General features: G+C 47.4%; 1 protein-coding gene across 2 annotated transcripts in view; it reads left to right on the top strand.

The window, feature by feature from the left end:
* Window positions 1-2,313: 2,313 nt before the first annotated feature.
* The window catches only part of mkxa (mohawk homeobox a), a 21,151-nt gene continuing 1,646 nt past the window's right edge, over window positions 2,314-21,818 (top strand). The window contains exons 1-5 of one of the 2 annotated variants that reach the window (XM_080020641.1): window positions 2,314-2,393; window positions 3,279-3,633; window positions 6,221-6,365; window positions 8,720-8,873; window positions 11,786-12,199. In XM_080020641.1, the coding sequence (XP_079876767.1) occupies window positions 3,458-3,633; window positions 6,221-6,365; window positions 8,720-8,873; window positions 11,786-12,199 (889 nt within the window). In that variant the 5' untranslated portion in view covers window positions 2,314-2,393; window positions 3,279-3,457. Of the gene's footprint in view, window positions 2,394-3,278; window positions 3,634-6,205; window positions 6,366-8,719; window positions 8,874-11,785; window positions 12,200-21,818 lie in introns of both variants that reach the window. The other variant, XM_080020640.1, reaches the window with a different exon arrangement.

The following is a 21,818-nucleotide window of genomic DNA, read 5'->3' as shown; positions in this document are numbered from 1 at the left end:
AAGTCATACATGTCCATTTTGTTGTCATTTGTGTATTCTTGGAAAGTTGTATTTAGGCAGACAAGAAAGAGAACAGGAGGGTTAAAAGACAAGTGCTCCAAGTTACAATTACTCTCCACTATAATTTCTAGGAGCAGCCCTAACAGTTTCTAATGGCTCCTGGGCCTTACTCCTGATTGCTAAGTCACGGACAGAGGCTGTGCTTTTATAGCTTCTGATTGAGGTCCTAAAGTGTTTGAAAACATTTCTTTAGAAATGACGAAATTGCTCATTTAAAACCAAAGGATTTGCTCTTCGTCTACAATCAGTCACATTTTCCATCAAAACTGGCGGATCATTGGAACAAATACGTCTGTGGCTTTGAGAGGCTCCCGCCATGTAATTCAGACTTTGTTTACGGGGTAAAATTAAATCTGACTGCGGTGTGAAAATATCCGTTAAAATGAGGGGTGGGATTTAAGATGCAGAGAGAGACATGGCGTTTAAAAAAATCATTTTGGTTGTTATGGTCCGAGGTGTTGACCTAACACTGATTTCAAGTAACGGCCCCGTTTTTGGGAAACTTTTTGCAACGCACACAGAGGTAAGACTGTGATTGTAGACTTGTAGAGGGTGTTCCCTGTAGACCTTTGGTGACGTCAACTCCACGTGACTTCAAACAAATCACCAGCAAAGACAAAAATCAAAATGTGGTCAGACATTAGATCCATTCAGTGTTTGAATTAACTTGTCATTTTGGTTTCAAGCCGATCTACTAAAACCTGTTTCAGAGGAGGCAGAATTGATTTTGCCAGTAGTGAATTTTGGAGGCTGCGGTCTTTATAAGTGACCCACATCCCCTGCTAATAAATCTTGATAAATAGCAATCCAAAAATAAAAACATGGGTACCTGCTGAATTACTCTCATGGAACTCCACGACAGACAGCTAGATCTAAATTTGGTTTTAAAACATAGATACTGAAGAGCGTCACAGACCTCTCCGTATATTCTAGCCGATCCCACGTGTTAAGATAAGAGCCACGAGGTCATGGCAGGTAACATGGGTTCACTTTGGGCTATGGTGCTACTTAGATACTGCAAATAACTTGAGCAAATAAACTCTCCCCAAACTTAATTAAAGTGATTACATGACTGAGACATTCATGGTGTGTTTGCACTAGCTCTTAGCAAAAGTAACTTTCCCCCATTAAATGAAAATAAGCACAAATAAACAACAATTACACGGATCTCCAACCCTTCATATAGGCCCCACTGCTTAGTCACGTCCTTCGAATCACTACCCTGGATAAACCCCAAGAGAGCAGAATCTGTGACTCACGGGCCATTGGAGGCGACACGTTTTGTAATTACACCGTTTGAGGGCTCTTTAGAGGTAGCCGGTGGTGGCAGGCTATAAAAGAAGGGCCTTTTTCAGAACGCCGCCAAGCCACCCCCAGACTATGCTTGGTTTAATTCCAATTAATTATATCTTTAGCGTAAAACAGTAGGATTAGATCAAATACTAGGTGTTGCCCTTGCAACTCCATTTGTTAGAATCCAAATCACAGCCCGAGTGTTTACACTCCAAGTGCAAGATGTACAAGGAATTTCCTTAGTGTACGTGCCAAACATAGATCAAATACAAATATCCAAACAAGAATGAGATACTAAAAAAATGATTAAAAATTAAAGTTTGATTAAAAAGAATAATATGAATATTATATAGAAGTAAAAAAAATATACACACTATAAATATTTTATGATAAAAAATGAATGTATATACATAACTTGTACGGCCTTAAGTGGCCAACAATGTCAAGAGAAGAAAAATGATACAGCGATACTGGGAAAAAAAGTAAAAGACAGTGTCGTGCACCGTTGATGACGGGAGGGAACTCATCACCCCGGTTCCCCTCCACTCGCCAAGTGATGGACGCACTGGCCACAGTGCGATGTGACCCAGCCTCCACGGGGACCATCACACTTCAAAACAGACTTTCAACTAACCCCCCCCCCCCCCCCCAAAAAAAAAAAAAACGCGCCCGGTTGAGCGGTATAAAGAAGATGGAAACGGTCCAGGCTAGACCCCCGGCAGCAGTGCGCTCAACACGGCGCAGGGGCTGCTCCGGCCATCATCCTCCTCCTCCTCCTCCTACTTTTCCCCCTGCGCCCGGGCCCCGCAACGAGCGTGAAACATCAACTTTATGTTCGCGAGCTGCGGCCCCGTGCTAGGAAACATGAGACGGGTGACATATTCAGAGTCCCGGGCGCGGCAGCGCAGGCCGCCCGGATAAAGAGGAGCGGAGAGCGCGGTGCGTGCGGTTTGAGCTGCGGAGCTTAGAGCGGCAACATGTGAGCAGGGGCCCGGACACTGGAGTATACGCTACACCGAGACAGGAGGGGAGCAGGACAGGTAACTTCACCGTTTCTTTGTTGTTTTTTTTTTCCGCTCCTAGGTTGTTGTTTTTTGTTTTGTTTTGTTTTTTTTCTCCGTACAGTGCCGTTTATTTCTATTTTTTTTATTTTTTATTTTTTATTTTTTGCATTTTTTTTTTCTCCCCCTATTACTTTAAAATACTTAATACTTCATCCCTATTCCTATTAATTGAACCGTGGTCGCCTGTTTATTTTTTTGATGCGCGCTGCTGTGTGCGTGCCAACCTCCGGGAGATGAATGTGAAGCGTCTAATCTCGTCGCGTAAAATCTGATCTTTGCTCGGTGCGCGGGTGAAGCGTTTGGCCAAACGGTGCCGCGGTGGTGACAGTGCGTTCGGGTGGTTTATTTAATCACACGCCGCTCAGCGAATGCACAAGCGAGGCGGCTGCAACGATCCGTGTACGTCCGAGTGTTTTTATTTTTATTTTAATTTTTTTATTTTTTTTTTGTAATTTCTTTTTATTTTTTTGACTTCCAACACCGCCTGGATACACCGAATGACACCTTGTCCTTTACGCGTGAGTGGATCCCCTCCGTTTGGACCCCAAATATTGACGGTCATGAGGAAGCTTTGTGTCGTTTGTCCAAATTACCCAGGGATTTGAATGCGTTGTTATTTGTGTCACCTTTTCTGGAATCAGAAACGCCTGGCGGAGTCACCGGGTTTACTGTCATTGAACAGCAGGTTTGGGCGATTAAAAAAAAAAAAAAAAAAAAAAAAAGAACCTTTAAAAGCTTTATTTCAGCTCGGCGTTAGGCACGGCGGCCATCTGTTATGTGTTTATAATGTATTTAAATTAAAACAAAACAACCCCCCCCCACCCACCCCCTTGCGCAAACCACTGTCCACTTGTTCCGCAGGAGACGCGCTGGGACCCTGTGGGAGACGCGCTGAGCTGGTGCCGTCCAAAGGAGATTCTCTTTTTTTGTTTACGCGCAACGGAGACGCACGGGGGATAATATCTCTCCAAAATCCCCAAAAAAAGAAGAAGAAACGAGAGAGGGACACAAAAAAAAAAAAAAAAAAAAAAAAAGAAAAGATGAATACCATTGTGTTCAACAAGCTGAGCAGCCAGGTCCTGTTCGAGGAGAAGGCTCAGGAGGTGGAGATGAGCAGCAGAAACTATCTGGAAGTCATCGACGGGCAGCATCCAGACCTGCTCTCCAGCAGCCAGGCCATGAAGGACAGCGCGGCCATCAGACACAGGAGAGCCGGGTATGGAAACAGTGAAAGAGCACCGATACAGACAGACGCCCCAATTAGAATTCATCTGGAATTCTTCCAGAATGCTTGTCGTTGGTGCATTTTGCGCGTTGCACCTGGAGTTGAAAGTGCAGTCGGTTATTAAAGAAAAATGTATTTTTAGTCATTTATTAATGAGATTTACTTGCAGCTAATATGGTCTAATAGGCCCAACCTGTGCGTAATTGCGCTTGAATACAGTGGACAGTTTTAACCGAGAAAAAAAAAAAGAGAAAATATTTTGCCTACAGGAAATGTTGGTGATGTCCAAATTCTATCAAATAGTTTACCCCCCCTCTGTTAATAGTGAATTTTGCATAGGTAGAGTTAATCGAATGCAATGTGGCATTAATCCCAATGTGATAATGTGTTCATGTGATAATGTGTTCATGTGATAATGTGAGGGCTAAATGACGGGAAATCAGTGCTCACCGTCTCCCATCTTGCCTGTTGATATTTAATAGTTAGGTTTAACTGGGTCGGACGGTGTAGTCGGTTTAGCGCGTTCAAAAAAAAACAAAAAATCCATCTGGCTCCGATGAATAAATCAATATATTTGACCTTCAACTCACTGTGCGGTCTGGTCAGGCGCACGTCTGAAATAAAATGCGACTCTTATTTGGTGCACGCTGGGCCTACGAGAAACAGCAACGTCAACGTTGGTTGCGTTGGAGCGTCCAGAGAATGAGAGCATCTCGAATAAACGCGTGTGTGGGAGAATGATAAGGCAAATATAATATCCAGGCATAAGAATGAACTTTTTTTTTTTTTTTTTTTTTTTTTTCCCTTTTAAGAGGCCCGCGTCGTGTTATCCAGTAGAAAAAAATAATAATAATAATGCTCTTCACGGTTGGGGTGTTGATACAGATCGAGATTACAAGGGAAATATTTGTGGAACACAAACCTCGGGCCTGACGTTGAGTAGGGGGGGGGGGGGGGGGGATCGGTTCCATCTGCAGATTAAACAAGGGAACCCGCACAGCGCCATCTACGGGTCCGAGAAACCCCCGGACGGCAGGTGAGACCGGCGAAAACAGAACCAGGAGAGCGAAATAAAGTCACTGACGAAATGCACATTTAAAAAAAAAAACAAACAAACAAACAAAAAAACCCCCCACATTCTCGATTTTAGCATGAGGTGAATTCATTTGACATTTATAGCGATGTCGCCGAGAAAAATTTACGTGCGGATTATATGAAGACCAGAAAAAAACAAAACAACAAAAAAACCAAAAACAAGTCAAAGCAAAAGGTTTGTTCCATGGCGCCGGGACGCGCTGTGAAACGTTGGGGGAAGGTTATTATAATAATTCTAGTGCCGCTGGTGAGGAAGGCGCGCACTGCGGTGCGCGTTGGAACGGGCCACGGCCGACGAATTGGGGGGGATCCACTTCCCAGTAGGTCTGCGATCGCACTTCCCTCCACGCAACTGCATTTGCTCCCAACAACGGGTCTGCATTCATTGAAATACTAAGCATTGTTCCGTCTTGTTATTTAAAAAAATATTTAAAAAAAAATACATTGAATGATTATTTTCAATTCAATGAGAATGATCCTACTTCATACATTATACTGCAAACAGGTGTGCAGTTGTGGAATATTCGATTGGTAATGTTTTTATGTTTTTTTTTTTGTTTAATACATTTTATTTACAGGGTATTTAAGCAATATCTGCTGTAACCGACAAAAACGTTTTTTTTTTTGTTTTGTTTTTTTTCGGAGTCCCACGTTTACGTGGTCACGTTGTCAGGGTAACGTCGTAAGTCAGTGAGGCACTGCAGGTGTCTGAACACCCTTGTCGCAAAACAAACAAACAAACAAACCATACAATGGTACTTTATGGTAACCGGTTATACATTAATTTGTGAAGAACGACAATTCTTTTGTCTTTATTTAAGAATGTTGATGTAGAGAAAGTCATCTGCAACGAACACAATAGTGTCGCTAAATATCCAGACGAGTGTTTGTCGCCTTATTTTGGGGGATGAATAAAAACCGGGAGTGTAGCTGCGTATTGCAATATGGAAAAGCGCTGATGCGTTGCGTCGTCATGACAACAGAGCACAGGCAGAGATGGCTGAGATGAATTCAGTGTTCGGTTAAAACTCGGAAATTGATCATTCCCAGTCGGTAGTCCGTATTTCCAAGATTTCCAAAAAAAAAAAAAAAGGTATTTGTTTGTCAGCTTGTGACAAAGCGCAAGCTCCAAAACGCATGTTAACATAATATGAAAACTACAGAGCAGTTTGTATCCAAGTTAGGCGTGTTTTTAAATCAAAACCCATGCAAAGGAAACTTTGTTCACCGCCAACGGCGTGTACCATCATGTCGCCGCGATGTCGGAGCCGTTATCTCGATAAACTTGGCACCTGAGCGATCGGCCCCGATATTCCTTGTAATTCCAGCTCAAATAGCTGTTCCTTTTCACTTTTCCGAGCAGGGGGGGTCTGAGTTTTTAGCGAGTTCCCAGCTCAATGGAACGCAGCATGATAGTTAAGGAGCCTGTGGCTGGGGGTCCGTCTGAAGCACCTGTTCCCTCTGCTAGGGGCCGTCCCAACAGCGGCAAGGTGCGGCACAAGCGGCAGGCTCTGCAGGACATGGCGCGGCCCCTGAAGCAGTGGCTGTACAAGCACAGGGACAACCCCTACCCCACCAAGACGGAGAAGATCCTGCTGGCCCTCGGCTCCCAAATGACGCTGGTGCAGGTAAGCCTCTCCCCCCTGACTGCATACATGGATATTCTTTTAGTGGTTCTCAACCTGGGGCCTGGGGACCCCCCAGGGGGTCCTTCCAGAGGTTCCAGGGGGTCCTGGCAAAATTATTAGGAATTAAACGTCACCGTTAGAGAATGTAATATAATGACTTGTGATCAGTTTCACTGTAATCTCTCCAACTATAGACAGTTATCGAAGTTTGGAATAAGTCATATTTAACAATAAAAAAAATCTCGGCTTGAGACTGAATCTTATCAAATGGGGTCAGTGGATTAATGTGTATAGATTGTGTGTCCTTGATATGGGGGAAAATAGGTTGAAAATCACCGTTTTCGATCAACAGCGTTAGTGTGATCATTTATTTTAATTGTTGTTGACAGTGTTCCTGTTCATAAGTTAGCTCCGGTTCATTAGTGTTCTTTTGTTGTTTCTAGGATTTTCACGGTGACATTTCTGATGAATTCATATATTACATTATTATATTAACAGTATTCGTAAAAAATGTCCATATACATGAATGTGTGTAATTTTGCTTGCCTTATTTTTTTGCTTATTTTCTTATGATATTTTTGTGTGCGTTTATTAGTGTTTTTGCGTGAATAAACAAAACATAATATTATGTGGAGGGAGATAACTGGGTGACATGGTTTCAAAACAGACCGTGTGTGTGTGTGTGTGTGTGTGTGTGTGTGTGTGTGTGTGTGTGTGTGTGTGTGTGTGTGTGTGTGTGTGTGTGTGTGTGTGTGTGTGTGTGTGTGTGTGTGTGTTTGTTTTTGTCTGGTGCGTGCAAAATGCACACAAATGGTATCATCTGGCCGACAAGGTCATTGATATGGCCCAGAATCGTGTGGAGGCTATTTCAGGCCGCAGTCACGGGGCCTGATCTGGTTCTCATTTTGGTTCCTAATGAAGCTGTTTGTTTTTGGTGAGAAAATCCCGGGCGGAGGAATAGAGGAACGGAGAAATCTGCTGTCACACACACACATGTACACACACAAGCACACACACACACACACACACACACGCACACACACACTTGGGGTATGCATGGACCCACATGCCTACACAGACTAAAGCATATGTATCCAAAGATCACACACAGGCACACGCCGAAACTCAAAACATTGTACCTCATACTTGGAACAGTGTTAAAGGTCAAGTTCAAATAAAAGATAATAGAGATTTGCAGGATGCTAAAGTTACGCTAAAGATATACGTAATCTGCTGCGGTGATCCGTCTGCGAGCTGTCTCCATCACGCTACATACGGTACAGATGAGCCATGGTCCTACGGTCCCTTCTGTTTTCTTTCTTCCGCTCCCTCCAACATATTCGGGAACTGTCATTCTGCCGCTCCTCATTAGTGACTCACCCCCGCCACCCCCTTCCCCCGACGTCCCACAGCCGAGCGCCGGGGCTTCCAGACGCAGGGACTCTGGGTTTTTGACAGTTAACGAGAAAGAAGGAAAGACGATATCGAAACGGAGCGCTGGGATCAGGGAAATTAAGTACTCTAGCATGACCTCCATCCCACCACCGCCACCACCCTCTTCCTTTGCCCCGGTTCCAGACCCCCTTCATATGCCGCTTGAAACTTATTGAGCATGAAAAGTTATTCTAGTAGAACATCTAATGGTCTGGTCGCCCCGGTGTAACGGAGAGCGCCGGCTCGAGTGTCCGTCTTTTATTGAGTCTCGAAGAGACAGCGCTTGGAAAAAATTTATTATTGGAGGGAGGCACTCTCCGAGTCCAGAATAAGCAGAGCGCGCGTGTGTGTGTGTGTGTGTGTGTGTGTGTGTGTGTGTGTGTGTGTGTGTGTGTGTGTGTGTGTGTGTGTGTGTGTGTGTGTGTGTGTGTGTGTGTGTGTGTGTGTGTGTGTGTGTGTGTGTGTGTGTGGAGGGAAGGGTCCTCTGGTTGGAACGTCAGTTAATGGAACACTGGGCTTTGGGGCTGTCCAGCGCTTGCAGGGTGTAAAACCTTTCTGAATGGCTTTGATATAGACCAGCCACACACACTCTTTCAATCTCTCTTATTTTCTGGTTGGAACGATTCTTTCCCCATGAGATTCTGGGATGCGTCTAACCGGTTCATATTCGGTAGTATCAGGATATACTCTCAGCTCTGCCTCGCTCTCTTCTTCTATTTAGCCTGATGAAAGGCAGAGCGCAGAGGTTTTTTCGGGATGGTCTCTCTTTGGGCCACGGCCACGAAGGTGATCTGGAACGAAAACGACGGCAGACGTCTCTGTTTGCGTCGCGCTTCCGTTTGCCTCCCTGTATCCTCTGTTACGCACTCACTCTCTCTCTTTTCTCTCTCTCTCTCTCTCTCTCTCTTTCTCTCCGTCAGGTCTCCAACTGGTTCGCCAACGCTCGGCGGCGGCTGAAGAACACGGTGCGGCAGCCCGACCTGAGCTGGGCGCTGAGGATCAAGCTGTACAACAAGTACGTGCAGGGCAACGCCGAGCGCCTGAGCGTCAGCAGCGACGACAGCTGCTCGGAAGGTGAGCGACGCCCCCCCCCCCCCGCCCCCCGTCTCCAAATTCTTCTCCTCTTCCAGACGCTCTGTTGTTGAGGGAGGTTGATGAGACAGGAACGGCTTGGAATTATATATTATATATGTTGTATATGATATATTGTGTTATATAACAAATGTCGTAGTAGTCAGTGAAATAAAAAAATTGACATCAAAAACAGCCAACAGGCCCAGATAATAACATGGATTTTAAGTCAACTCTAGTTTCAGACAAGGCCAAATACCCCTTCTAACAGTCTCACCCTCTCTCTCTCTCTCTCTCTCTCTCCCTCTCTCTCTCTCATTCTTGCTCTCGCTCTCTGTAACCTTATTCTCGAACCCATCCAAGGTTCCCAGTGGAGCATCCAAAGTAGGCTGCTTGCTATGCAGGGCCACGCTCTGGGTTTAAAAACGGTGTGCATGTGTGTGTGTGTGTGTGCGTGTGTGTGTCTGTTCGCTCGCCGGCCATGAGACACCGAGTGGCTCGCAGGCAGTGTGTTTGTGTGACACGCTGTCATTACAACGCCCCGCCGCGCCGACCTCACGCTCTCTCTCTCTCTCTCTCTCTCTCTCTCCCTCCCTCTCTATCCCGCCCTCCCCCGCAACTGGAAACGAGCGTCTCTCGGTCGGACGTGTGATTCTCTTGTTTTTCTTTTTGGTTTTTTTCCTTCCCCTCTGACTGGACAAAAATCACGGTCGGACAACTTACTGTACAGTCACTGACACGGCAAATTAAAGAAACAAAGAAGGCCAAGGGAGGGAGAGTGAAGAGAGAGAGAGAGAGATCTGCGGTGTCGTTTTATGATCCCTAATTAAGTCTTCAGCGGTGGAGCGACAGTGTGTGTGGCTGGGGAGCGGAATGCGCTGGTGGTGTTTTGCATTGTGTCGGCCACGCCGCCGGGAGGGCTCCATATATCCGTCCGAATCTTCCCTCCCTCCTGTCACATTATGGTCGTGACGGTCTCCACAGCCCGCTCTCGCTCTCCTGGCCCACGAGCTAAAAAGGCCCTCCCATTATGTCCGTAAGCCCGTGCTTTTGTTCCCGGAGGCTATTTACGGGGGCCCCCGTACGTGACCCCGCCGACCCCAGCGAACATTCCTCTCGCCGTTCGCTCTAAATTGCTCCCGCTTGTTCAACGGCGGACTCGCACGGAGCCGGGCGAAAATACGACACGCGGCATCGCCGCATGGGGTCCCGGAGAGCCGGAGCTGACACGGCAGCTCCAGACGTTCTGGAGAGAGTTTAGCCTGCAAGGACGGCGTCGGCGCTCTAAAGAGACAAATGACAAGGTCAACGTTGGCCGTTGGGTAGGGCTTGGTTGATATTGACAAAATCCCCCCAAAATTTGGGCAAATACCTCAATAATAAAACTTTGATAATTTCACAATATTTTGGGGATCACTATCTTTGCTTTCATAAGACATTCATACACAAGAAACAATCATTAATAATGTGGACATTGTGGCCAAGCAGGTTAGAATAGCTGGAACAGTCTATGAAGTTCAGAAAGCTGCATTACTTCACCGTAATGGAACCTTAAAAGACAATTAGTATACAGTTAACTATATCACGATATTGCATTGACACAAAAACCCAGTCGATATACAGTATCACAATATCTCTATTATAACAATATATTGCAGTATCAGTATTCTAACAATATATCGCGATATCGGTACTATAGCAATATATCGCGATATCACTATTATAACAATATATCGCAATATCCATTATAGCGCTATGTCACAGTATCTGTATTCTAACAATATTGCGATGAGGTGTTATAATGATATATCACAATATCGAGAATTATTATGATATATCGGGCATATCGATACTATAATGATATATTGCCCGACCCTACGATTGGTGATTCCTGACGATTTGAGATTGGACCACTTACAATATTTACCTCACACAGCACAGGGGGAAGGAAGGCGAAAACCCCCATGTGGTTCTGATACCTTAAAGCCGTAATTACAATCCCACCGGTTCTGACTCGGAACATACGACCTGCCCGAATTGCCCAATTACCGTCTTGGCAGGGACAGTATCTAGACCAAGGGTTTTTTTCCTCCTGATTTGCCTCCTGCTGCATATTTATCTTTGTCTTTTCCTGGTTGTCTTTCATCAGGTAGGCAACCGCTGCTTGAGGTCAGCTTCTTCTTCCTCCACAGAGCTCACTCAAAATGATTTATTTTTCTGAAGTGGAATAGTGGGGTGATGGGCTTTGGATGGAGAGGAAATCTACTGCCATCCGCTACGGTTTGGGAAATGTGTTTCTAGGTCCTGGCCAGGACTGCTGTCATTGAGGCAGTGCTGACTGGAAGGGAGGGAGGAGGCAGCGTGGGAGATCCTACAGTTAAGAACTGACTGTCCAGCCACTCAGATGGGAAAATAGCTTTTAAATGTTAACATGAGGGGTGGACATGAGGTCATGAGGGGTGGACACGACAATCTGTCTGTACGTGACTTTGAATGATAACATTTGGACCGCTTCCCTTTTGTTCGGGATTCATTGCATTTGTGCACTGCACAGGGTATAAAGGGGTTTCACGGTTAACTAAGGCTGGTTATTGAAGTTTCAGAGTGTTTTTTGGCACCTACCAAATTTCATCTGGCACTGAAAAAATCTTTGGCATTCGGTGCCAAACTTTCGATAGTGGTTTCTCTTCGGTGAGTTTTCTTTATTCAGTTTCGTTTGTTTATTTTTATTATTATTTTTTTTTTTTACATTTCCATTAGGAAAAGGTAAATAGAAATATATTTTCATTACAAAAGGTATAATTGAATAACTCGCATTGGAGTCAAGGTACTGTATCAGCATTTCCAGTGATCAACAGGCTGTACCGGAACTTTCTTCATCAGACCAATCTGATTATTTCATGTTTTCTCTCCAGACGGCGACACGCCGCAGAGGACGCAGGGCGGCGCCGGGGAGTTCAGCAAGCCCATGTACCAGAGCGTGATCAAGAAGGAGGGGTCCTCCATGGTGGGCATGGCCATGGGCATGGGCATGGGAATGGGAATGGGAATGGGCATGGGCATGGGCATGAGCATGGGCGCAGGACTGCGCTCAGCCGCCGAGGCCGCCGCCGCCTCTCTGGCCGAAGACTATGTGTCCCCGCCCAAGTACAAGAGCAGCCTGCTGCACCGCTACCTGAATGACTCGCTGCGCCACGTGATGGTGGCCAACGCCGTCATGGACGCCCGCAAGCGCAACCACTCGGGCTCCTTCAGCTCCAACGAGTACGACGACGAGCTGCTCTCGCCCTCATCCTCCGAGGCCGAGGCGAACTTTGTTTACCGGGCTGGTAAGGAGCCACATTACTCACATTCCCCCTCCCCTACCTCAAGCGGGCCCGAGCCGAAACACACATCGCTCTGTCTCCGTCCCGTCCCGTCGGCACGTTTTGTTTTTAATTCCTGCGTCCGGAGCCATTATCTGTCGTGGCGTCTTGCCTTGTCTGCCTTGTTAGTTTATCGCAGCTGACGTATGATCACCTTGGGTCTCCCCCAAATTCCAATTGGTTAGATTACATTTTTTTTAAAAACAGTTCGTGAAATATTTACGGGGACAAAAATGAGGATTGAAAACAAAACAACGAAGAATCGCCGCCGCCGCCGTCTGCTCCCCTCTGTCTAGTGCGCTGATGTCACGGCGATGTCGCAGAAAAGCCTCCCTCGACCCTTTGAATGCTGAGAGTGTTTAGCATTATTAGGTCTGGGATTTGGACAGGCTCTCATGATTCCATTCCATTTAGACACAAACGGATTCATTAGCGATTTTATTGACGTTTTATACGTAATCATCATAATGAGAATCGACTTTTCAGTACAAACTTCTCGGTATGCCATCCGGCACGCATTACAAGATGTTTGAATACAATAAGAGAACAAATTCAGTCCGATACAGAAATGTCATATTTTCAGTGATTCGGTCACATAACTTCCAAGCAAAGTATCAACATCGCAATGTTCAAATCGACTCAGAAATAGAAACTTAAAGGGTTGAATCGTATCGGGGTATCGATTTATTTTTTATTTTTTTGAACCAAGCCTTAGGTTTGAGACTTAAGCAAGACTTGTGGACACAGACAGAAACACACACACACACACACACACACACACACACACACACACACACACACACACACACACACACACACACACACACACACACACACACACACACACACACACACACACACACACACACACACACACACACACACACGGTCAGCGTCTCTGTTGGAGGAATTTCCCCTGGCGTGTTGCTCCCACTAGCCAGGCTGTAACAGGCCAGACACAACAGGCCCATGTGTTGCCCTGCGCTCTCTCTCTCAGGCTACTGTTTGGCACGCCTTTGATCCTGCCATGAGGTTGTACTAGCAAGGAATTACAACGCACGTCTGTGTGTGTGTGTGTGTGTGTGTGTGTGTGTGTGTGTGTGTGTGTGTGTGTGTGTGTGTGTGTGTGTGTGTGTGTGTGTGTGTGTGTGTGTGTGTGTGTGTGTGTGTGTGTGTGTGTGTGTGTGTGTGTGTGTGTATATGCGTCTCTGTGTGTGTGTGCGGAGGGGGGTTGTGTGCGAGTTCTTTTCTGCAGCGTTTGGACTCGAGGCATTTATTTGTGTATGCCGTAGAAACCCGGTGCCCGAGGCTGTGAGGTGTGTTTTTTATTTGCTGGAGTTTTATGACTGGTTGGAAAGTTTCGGAATAATTTATTGCAATCTCGGAGGTGAGATTCGGAAGCTTGCGCACTGCATTCACTAAGTAATCTGTTGAAAAAACAAGAAAAGCACTTTTCCACGTTTGTTTTGAAAGGAGTGCGTTTGACTTTTACTTGAATCCATGCTCCGTTTGTACCACGGCTTCATTGCTCCCTTTAACCAAAAGCACACCACGGTTCCGGCATTTCTGATGAATAACTAATACTAACGCTGCAAAAATTGCACAACTTGCGCAATTTAGTTTTTTGGCTCGATACTTTCTTACTCACGTTGTTATTGTTGGAACTACTGTCGTCATGCACGACTCACCAATGAGTCGCCCCTAGCGAACCAATCTCCGGCAAAAGAGCAACGTGCCTACTTGATTTTGGATTCAGTGAGTGGAAAGGCGCAGGAACGTCGACTTGCAAACTGAAAACGGAACTTTTGCAAAATTGAACAAAGTCTCGAAAAAGAGCCGATCCAAAAAAAAAAAGTACAGTACGGCCACCCTGGGTCAACCGGAGTCGTGTTCTCGCGCCTTCCGGGCGGCCCTCGCGGGTCGGGCCCTCGCAGGTGCTGGAGTAGCCGCACGTGTTTCGAGGGCTTTGGTGGGTGTTTACCTGCAGGTGCCGCAAAAAAAATAAAACAACCGGGGTTTTGATCTCTGCGAGCACGGCAAAAATACCAAGGGCCTTTTTGTTCAAGCCTCACAGCTGATTGTAATGTTTTCACTCCCTCGCACAGATAATGGTCAGCAGGGGGAAGGGCCTGAGGGGTCATGTATTTTTATTTTTTTTTTCTATTTGAACCAATGTGTTTCAAATTAGGTGCGAGTGCACGGAGCGCCATTTAGAAATCCCATCCCATCTGGGTGTATCAGCGACTCATCAACCATCGCTACGGATACAATATTCAGAAAAGAATCACCTGAGGGAACGAGGGGCTCTGCCGAGTGACGCACCGGCTCGTCTCTACGGGATAAAGGGAGGAGGAGGGCTTAAGGGAGTTAGGAGAACATTTTACCGATCTCAGACGCTCTTTATAACATTTCTTCGCTCTTGGCTTCCTTCGGAGAAGTGTTTCTCTTGTTAAAGGGGCGAGAGGAGCTTAGCGTCTCCGAGGCTCTCGCTCACAGGATCGTCCATGTAAACACCTGCCAAGCCGCTGTAATCTTAGACCGAAAGGGAAAAAAAACAATAGGATACATCTATTTTTTTTTTTTTTTTTTTTTTTCAAGCTTTAGACGGAGAAACACCCACAAAAATGAAAATTTTAAGCCCAGAGTTGCATCATTTCCCCTTAATTTCTTGTCCTCCTTTTCTGTCGGCCCACTCCCAATATTTTGTAGCGCACAAATTCCTTTGCTCTTATTACAATTACGCAGTGTCTGAAGTTTTCACGACTGGGTCCAATGGGGAGAGAGAGAGAGAGGCGAGGGGGGAGAGAGAGAGAGAGGAGGGAAGATGGCACATGGATTCTCTTCAGTCCCTGGTTCTTTTCTTTTTTTCTTTTTTTTTTTTTTTTGCATAAGCCCCAAACTTTTCCTCTAAGTTGTGACTGGCCGAGGCAGAGGTGGCGTGCCCGGCGGCTGCCGGCTCATTGGCCGAGCGTCCGCTAATGGAGCACTTGGCGCCCGTTGCCGTGGCAGCGGCCTGAGCCCGGTGTTATCTCTGACTACAGAGGGCAGTCAGACGTGGCAGGGGATGGTGGGTGTAGATTTACCGGAGCCTGAAATGCACACACAGACACATAAACGCGAAACACACACGTAAACACAAACACACACACACTCTGAAACATAAACACGCGCGCGAACATATGCATGTACTTTCACTCCGAAAACACACGTGTTCACAATCACGGGTGACGCTCGCACATAAATGAATATGCGTCTGTCCTCGCAAAAACACACACACACACACACCCACAAAAACCCTGTGGGAATTTCATTGAACACAAGGAGCAGTAGAATTCCGATGCACATGCCAGGGAGTTTCATGCCAAATTACCCTTTAATGGGATATTAAATGGCAGGAATCTGGCCGAATGTTTTTCTTCTCGGTTGGTACCAGATTTCACCCTGTCTGATGCGATAGAGATCATTATACGCCAAATAATTCCCCAAATGAACTCTTGTCTTTCGTTCTCTCTCTCTCTCTCTCTCTGGACAGAGAGTGAGAGATTGACTCAGTCATTTTTTTTTTATCATTTTTTGCCGTTTTGGTTCTTTATGGATAAGAGTAGTTGCTGGATGCAGTCAAATTAAATGACTCAAAGTTTCATAGATTCAGCGAGTTTCCGTGGATTAGTGGCTGATGTGGCAAACTCGAAAGGAAGAAAAAAAAAAAAAGTGTGTCAACCGAGTCAAAATCGTATTTCCATTTTATTTCTGTGTAGTTTCCCTCGTCGGTTTAATGGACTTTCCAGATGCCTCAAACCTAAAATAGTTGACTTTATTTATATATAGTACGTTGAATTGTCAAACTGTTTCTTTGCGTTTTGCCCTGCGACGTCATGCTCATTAAACATCATCTCAGCTGGTTTAACCTCACAAGATGTAAAATGCCTTTTCAGGCATTGGGGGCGGGGTGACTCATCGCAGTGACACGGCGGCGTCAGGAATAACGCTAAATGAAAAACAGCGGTGTACTCGAATTAGGTCAGCGCGAGCGGCCAGACAATCACCGAGCCCCGGATGAAAATTGTGGCACGCGAAAAGAAGGATCTTTGGAGTCGCTCCGTTAAAATGGAAGACGCTCCGCAGCAGAGAGGAGTAACACTCATACGGAAAAAATGGGTTTTGGGTTTACCAGCGATGTGCTGGCTTTCCTCTGTGTAGCTTGGCCCGGGGGTTCGGAGGCAGGTGTAAAGATCTGACGCTTAGTGACGAGACAGAGATCACTACTTATTTTTTTATATATATATTATTTTGCAGCTTCCAAGGAATACTTAAGAGGATTTCCCTGACCGTCCATTCCTTTTGTTCCCCCTGCTCCGAGGTGATAATTTATACAACAGGGGGGGGGGGGGGGGGTCTGGCGATCTCCGGGGGTTTCTGCGATGTAAATGTTCCATCTGCGGTGTGAGTGGAACAACTCGAGCGACCGTGGGCCGGCAGCTGGGTGAAGACGATGCTGGACCGGGGCCGCCCCGCGTGATAATGCGGCGCTCCTCAGACAGTGATGGATGAGGACTCCTCACCTTAGGAATTCGGGGAATTGGACGGACTGGACGCGGTCCTCTTTCCACTCTTCGGTAGGAAAGACGTTTGCAGAGAGAGAGAGAGAGAGAGAGAGAGAGAGCAGAAGAGAGAGGTTGTTCCAAGGGAACGGTTCTGGCCAAGGCTTCCTAGATTCGGGTCGAGCTTTAAGGAAGTCGTATTGAAGCGATGAGGGTAGATCAACCCGGGCCCAGATTCAGGTCTCCTGCGTGCACGGCAAAGGGTGTGTGAACGCCCGTCCATTAGCGGACCACTTTTTATCGCCGCATATTGACGGGGCATTACCGACTCGGGCCGATTCTACGGCCATGCACGGTGAGGAGGTCTGCGTTTGCCTCTCTCCGGGCGCGGCCCGCGAAAAACGGTGGGAATGAGCGAAAGCTGGCAGAGGTGAGTTATAATCCTGGCAATCAGGCTGCGGCAATGCGGCTCCGTGCGCATGGAAAGGTGGATAAAAAGAGAGAGAGGCCGAGGGAGGGGGAAAAAAAGGAACGATGGTGAGCCTCGGCCATTGGGAGGAAGGGAGGATATTGGCTTGTGACCACTAAACAGAGACTGGGTGCGAGGCGGCTCTCGGGGCCGAGACGCCGGTTTCCGTCCCCGTGCTGTTGACGGACAAATATCGGCGAAGACATGCCGTTTATGCCCGTCGCGCTCACTCCCGACGTGGGAGTGGCGGAGTGCGGAATAATGAGTGGGCCGCTTTAACTCAACCCGATCGTTTGGAAATCATCAGCTCTTCGAACCATTTCGAACCATCACGCACGCCACAAAAACACACAAATAGACACACACACACACACACACACACACACACACACACAACCGGCTGCCTCGTCAGGGAAACCAAGGTATTCAGCCCCGGTTCTGCACAAAAACAAGGATTGTTTCCATTTTGGGAACAAGAGTCGGATCTAAAACAATAGCTTGATGTTGTGTTCCCAAGGCCTAATGAAAGGCCAGAGGTGTGATCTGGCATTGGGGGCGGTCAAGGGCCTCGAATGTGTTCAAATATACACACACACACACACACACACACACACACACACAAACTCACACTCAAAACGAGACTGCCATTTAACCGCTGTCAAGAATTGCAACATAATAATGTAGTGAGCGCGGGGGAAAACATGTCATTTGGCTCCCGATGCTCCACAAGGTCGTTTTGGGGTTTTGAAGAAAACATTTGAAAAGTCAAATAATGTTTACCTGTGGTTTCGGCTTTTTTTTTTTTTTTTTTTTTTTTTTTTCTTTTCCTTTTCCCGTTGACCACCTAAAGTCCATGTTGTACACACCGCAGACAGCTTCCCTTCCTCTCAGGGGGACGTAAGGTCTCTCGTCTTCGGACCCTTTTGTCCCCCACGTTCCGCTCGCCCGAGCCCGCTCCCAAGGCGTGAGGGAATGGCGCTACCGTGGTGACGCATGACCCCGACCCGATTGTGAGGACTCCCGGCGGCAACGGAGTCCATTCTCGCAAAGGACGCACCCGCCGACACGCAGAGCACGAACCTCTCCTCCCAATCTCCCTTTCTGGTTTTCTCCTCAGTGACAACTGTTTTCCATGCTTCACAATCTGCGGTGGGGCGCGTCGTGCCAATCCCTAAAGCCGAGGCCCAATTTTCACCTCAGATGAAGATATTAGTGCTTCCATCAAACCGTGACAGCCTTTGGCAGTTTGCTTATACACAGTCTGAAAGCACGGATGCGAGAGGACAGTTTCTTACTCGCGTCCTTTTTTTGTTTCTCGGGCTGATTTAGTGGGACCCCAGGAATAGCGTGCGGACCGGCGTTCTCCTAAACACATTGCGTCGGTGCAGTCGCGATGTCTGAAAAGCCGTCATTATTTCTTCATCACCCCGAGGAGAGGCGAGTGAGAGGGAGAGAGTCGCGATCTCGGCCTTTATTTTTTTGGATCCTTGCTATCTTTCCTCAGCCTATGATGCGGTGCGGTCTGGGGAAGCCACTTCGCCGAGCGGCCCTGGAAAAAAAGCAGTGTAGCGTAGATGGAGCCGGGAGGAGGGCGTCGGACTTCAACCGACGTTCGCGCGCGCAGGCGTGCGTGCGTGTGTGTGTGTCTTCTTGTGTCTGTGTTCTTCAATGCGGTGAAATATGTCATTTTACTTCTCCACCTTCGAAACTTGCCAGGTGGTGAAAGCTTCCTGTCATTCCATGACGGAGAGGGTGTTTGAATTTGCGTCCTTCACAGCGTGATTGGCCACCGGTGAGGAGTTGACAGCAACACCAGGTTTACACTCTCTCACAAACAGAGAGAGAGAGAGAGAGAGAGAGAGAGACACTGGGTGGGGCAGTCGATTCCAAAGTAGGCTTGGCTTCACCCCTACCACCGGCAATGACATTAATTCCCGGCAGAACCGTGCCTCATGACAAAGGGATTGTGCTACGGCGGGCGGGGGGGGGGGGGGGGAATACGCCAATGACTCACCTGAGCTGAGTCACTGTCTACCTCCGATTGGTCCGTGAGGGTCACGTGACCCAACGTTGGCGCGCCTCCGTCCCCGAGCTCCTCCCCCGTCGTTGCTTTGCGTGAACGGTGAGCGGATCATCACATGACCCTGATTCAGTTGTTTCAAGAACTCCGACCCCTCTTAGTGTGTGTGTGTGTGTGTGTGTGTGTGTGTGTGTGTGTGTGTGTGTGTGTGTGTGTGTGTGTGTGTGTGTGTGTGTGTGTGTGTGTGTGTGTGTGTGTGTGTGTGTGTGTGTGTGTGTGTGTGTGTGTTTATTTGTCTCCTAATTCGGACCAGCCCTTTTGGGTTTTGTGCAGCCGGGTTCGCCGTGTTTATTGTTGTGTGTTGCTAACAACAGCGGCAGATGGTAATGATGATCGTCCGTCGCTCTTCTCTTCCTCACCGCTCTTTTAGAGCAGGTGTAGCCCCAACCACACACACACACACACACACATAAACTTCGAAATACCTGAGAAAATACCTCAAATGCTCTAATTCGTCAGCTCCGTTTTTCGTTTCTTCTAATTCTTTTTTTTTTTTGTGTGTGTGTGTGTTTTTACCTTTTTTTCTGACCCTAAAGACGTTTTTTTTCCCCCGTTCCCTTCATTACCCTGCGGTGATGTAAAGTGAGCTAGTATTTTTGGACTTCGAGCTCCGTGCCAGAAACCATCAGACTTCTTAGCTTTCCCCTTGGCGGTCCATGAAACCCCACTGTCAGTGTAGCCCAAAGGCAACAGCGAAGTGGACTGACTTTCAGTAGCGAAGTAGTAAAAAAATAGTGTCTGCGGAGGGGAGGGGAAAAAAAAAAAAAAAAAAAAAAAGGCGGAGAAAATAATAAGAAAAAAAAAATAAAAAATTTAAAAGGGCCGCCGTGATTTATTGAGGCTTTAAAGAGTCTTTGGCGTAGCCCTTGTTTTAAAAAATCTGAGTTTGAGATGTTTTAGGCACCGGGCTTTGGAAATCAAGAGGTTTTTTTTTTCTTTTTTTTGTGTGCGGTGGTCCGCTTCCAAGCCCCTGTGGTCGAAAAGCCGAGGTTCTCTGGTCCTGGCGGGGTCGACCCAGACCCCGGACGGGCCACGTGTGGAACCACCAACACTGATTTTTAACGGCCCCCCCCGGCAGAGCATCTGGACAGTGGCTGGGATCGAGGCTTTGTTGTCATACAAGGTTCTGGACCCAAGCGGGAGCAGCCGCTGTTTAGCGAGCTTTTGTCATTGAACTGTCAGCTAGAAGAGAATTACACTACAAGCTGGATGACACCGGCGGTGGAAAATCAGCCGGAGCGATTCATCTCATAGACAATAACAACACGCGGAAAACAAAAGTAATTGACCCGTAATTGCGGTTCCGTAATTACGCAGAATTGACCAATTTGCTCCCCCGGCCCTGGTCTTAATCAAGGATCGAGATGAAGATGTGTGGAGTGATCCAGCAAAACAGCTTGACCCAACTCTGCACCCGGGACCCCTCGGGTCCGACACCGGCTCAGATAGATGCACCGACTAAACCTATGAAATATATAAGGCCGAGTCTGACCGACGCATCGATCAAAACAGCGACCGCGACAGCCGCTGCTAAGCCGATTTTCGCTGGGGGAGGTGAAAACAATAAAAGTGGAAGGGGAATGAAATAGTAGTGAAAACAGACCGGGCTATGCCAAGAGCTTTCAAAAGGAGATTTGGAAGTGATGGAAAAGGTGGTTATTCCGAAACGCTCAGCACGGCATGAATGGGGAAACATCGCATTTGCTTTGGCCGCACTTTACAGGGGTGGCCGATAACCCGAAAATGCAAGTGAATCACGGAGGCATTAAGGCGAAATCGCTAGGACGGGAGGTGAAAAGGCCGTGGGGGACGCGAGGCGATGGAAGTCCAAAGAGAGAGGGAAAGAAAATGGAAAAAGGAAAGGACTTATAAATGACTGAGATAACGGCCGCCGGAGCGATAGGAGACGAGGGAGTTGTGGCCAGACTGGAGAATGCGGTGGATTTGGATGGAATGCTTTGGCAAGCTGAAATATCAAACTGCGGTCTGTCCTTCTTGGTTATCATGTCCTCATCTCTCTTGCGCATATGAGCACAAGTGCAAACACATGCACGCACTCCCCTCCTCCCCCCTTTTCAGTTTCTAAGAATGGATCAGCGGGATAATTGCGTGCGTGCGGGTTCAGGGGGTGGTGAAGGCCACCTCACCCCGGCGGACTTTGATTGCCGTGAAGCGAGTTGGAAACGGCAGGAGAGGGGTCATATTAGTCTCGGGCCCCGACAGACCTGAGGTTGCGCTCGCGAAAAAAGAAAAAATACGCCGGCAGAGAGTTAAGTGGCGAGCGGCGGGCGACGGCGGGGGCATAATTAGGCGCTTGTCGGTCTTCGCAAACAGCCTGGACTGCGGAGCTCCGGGTCTTTGGGAAAACGTCTTTGGAAAGGTCTATTTTCGAGGCGGCGGCAGCAGCGGCAACGCCTGTCCTGCTGCAGGGAACGGCGCCCCCGCGCGACCTCGCCGACGTGACTTTTTATTGTACGGCGGAGCCGTGGGAAC

The sequence above is a fragment of the Zeus faber genome, assembly GCF_960531495.2.
Source record: "Zeus faber genome assembly, chromosome: 19".
Taxonomy (NCBI): Eukaryota; Metazoa; Chordata; class Actinopteri; order Zeiformes; family Zeidae; genus Zeus; species Zeus faber.
This window is presented reverse-complemented; position numbering and strand designations above follow the sequence as displayed.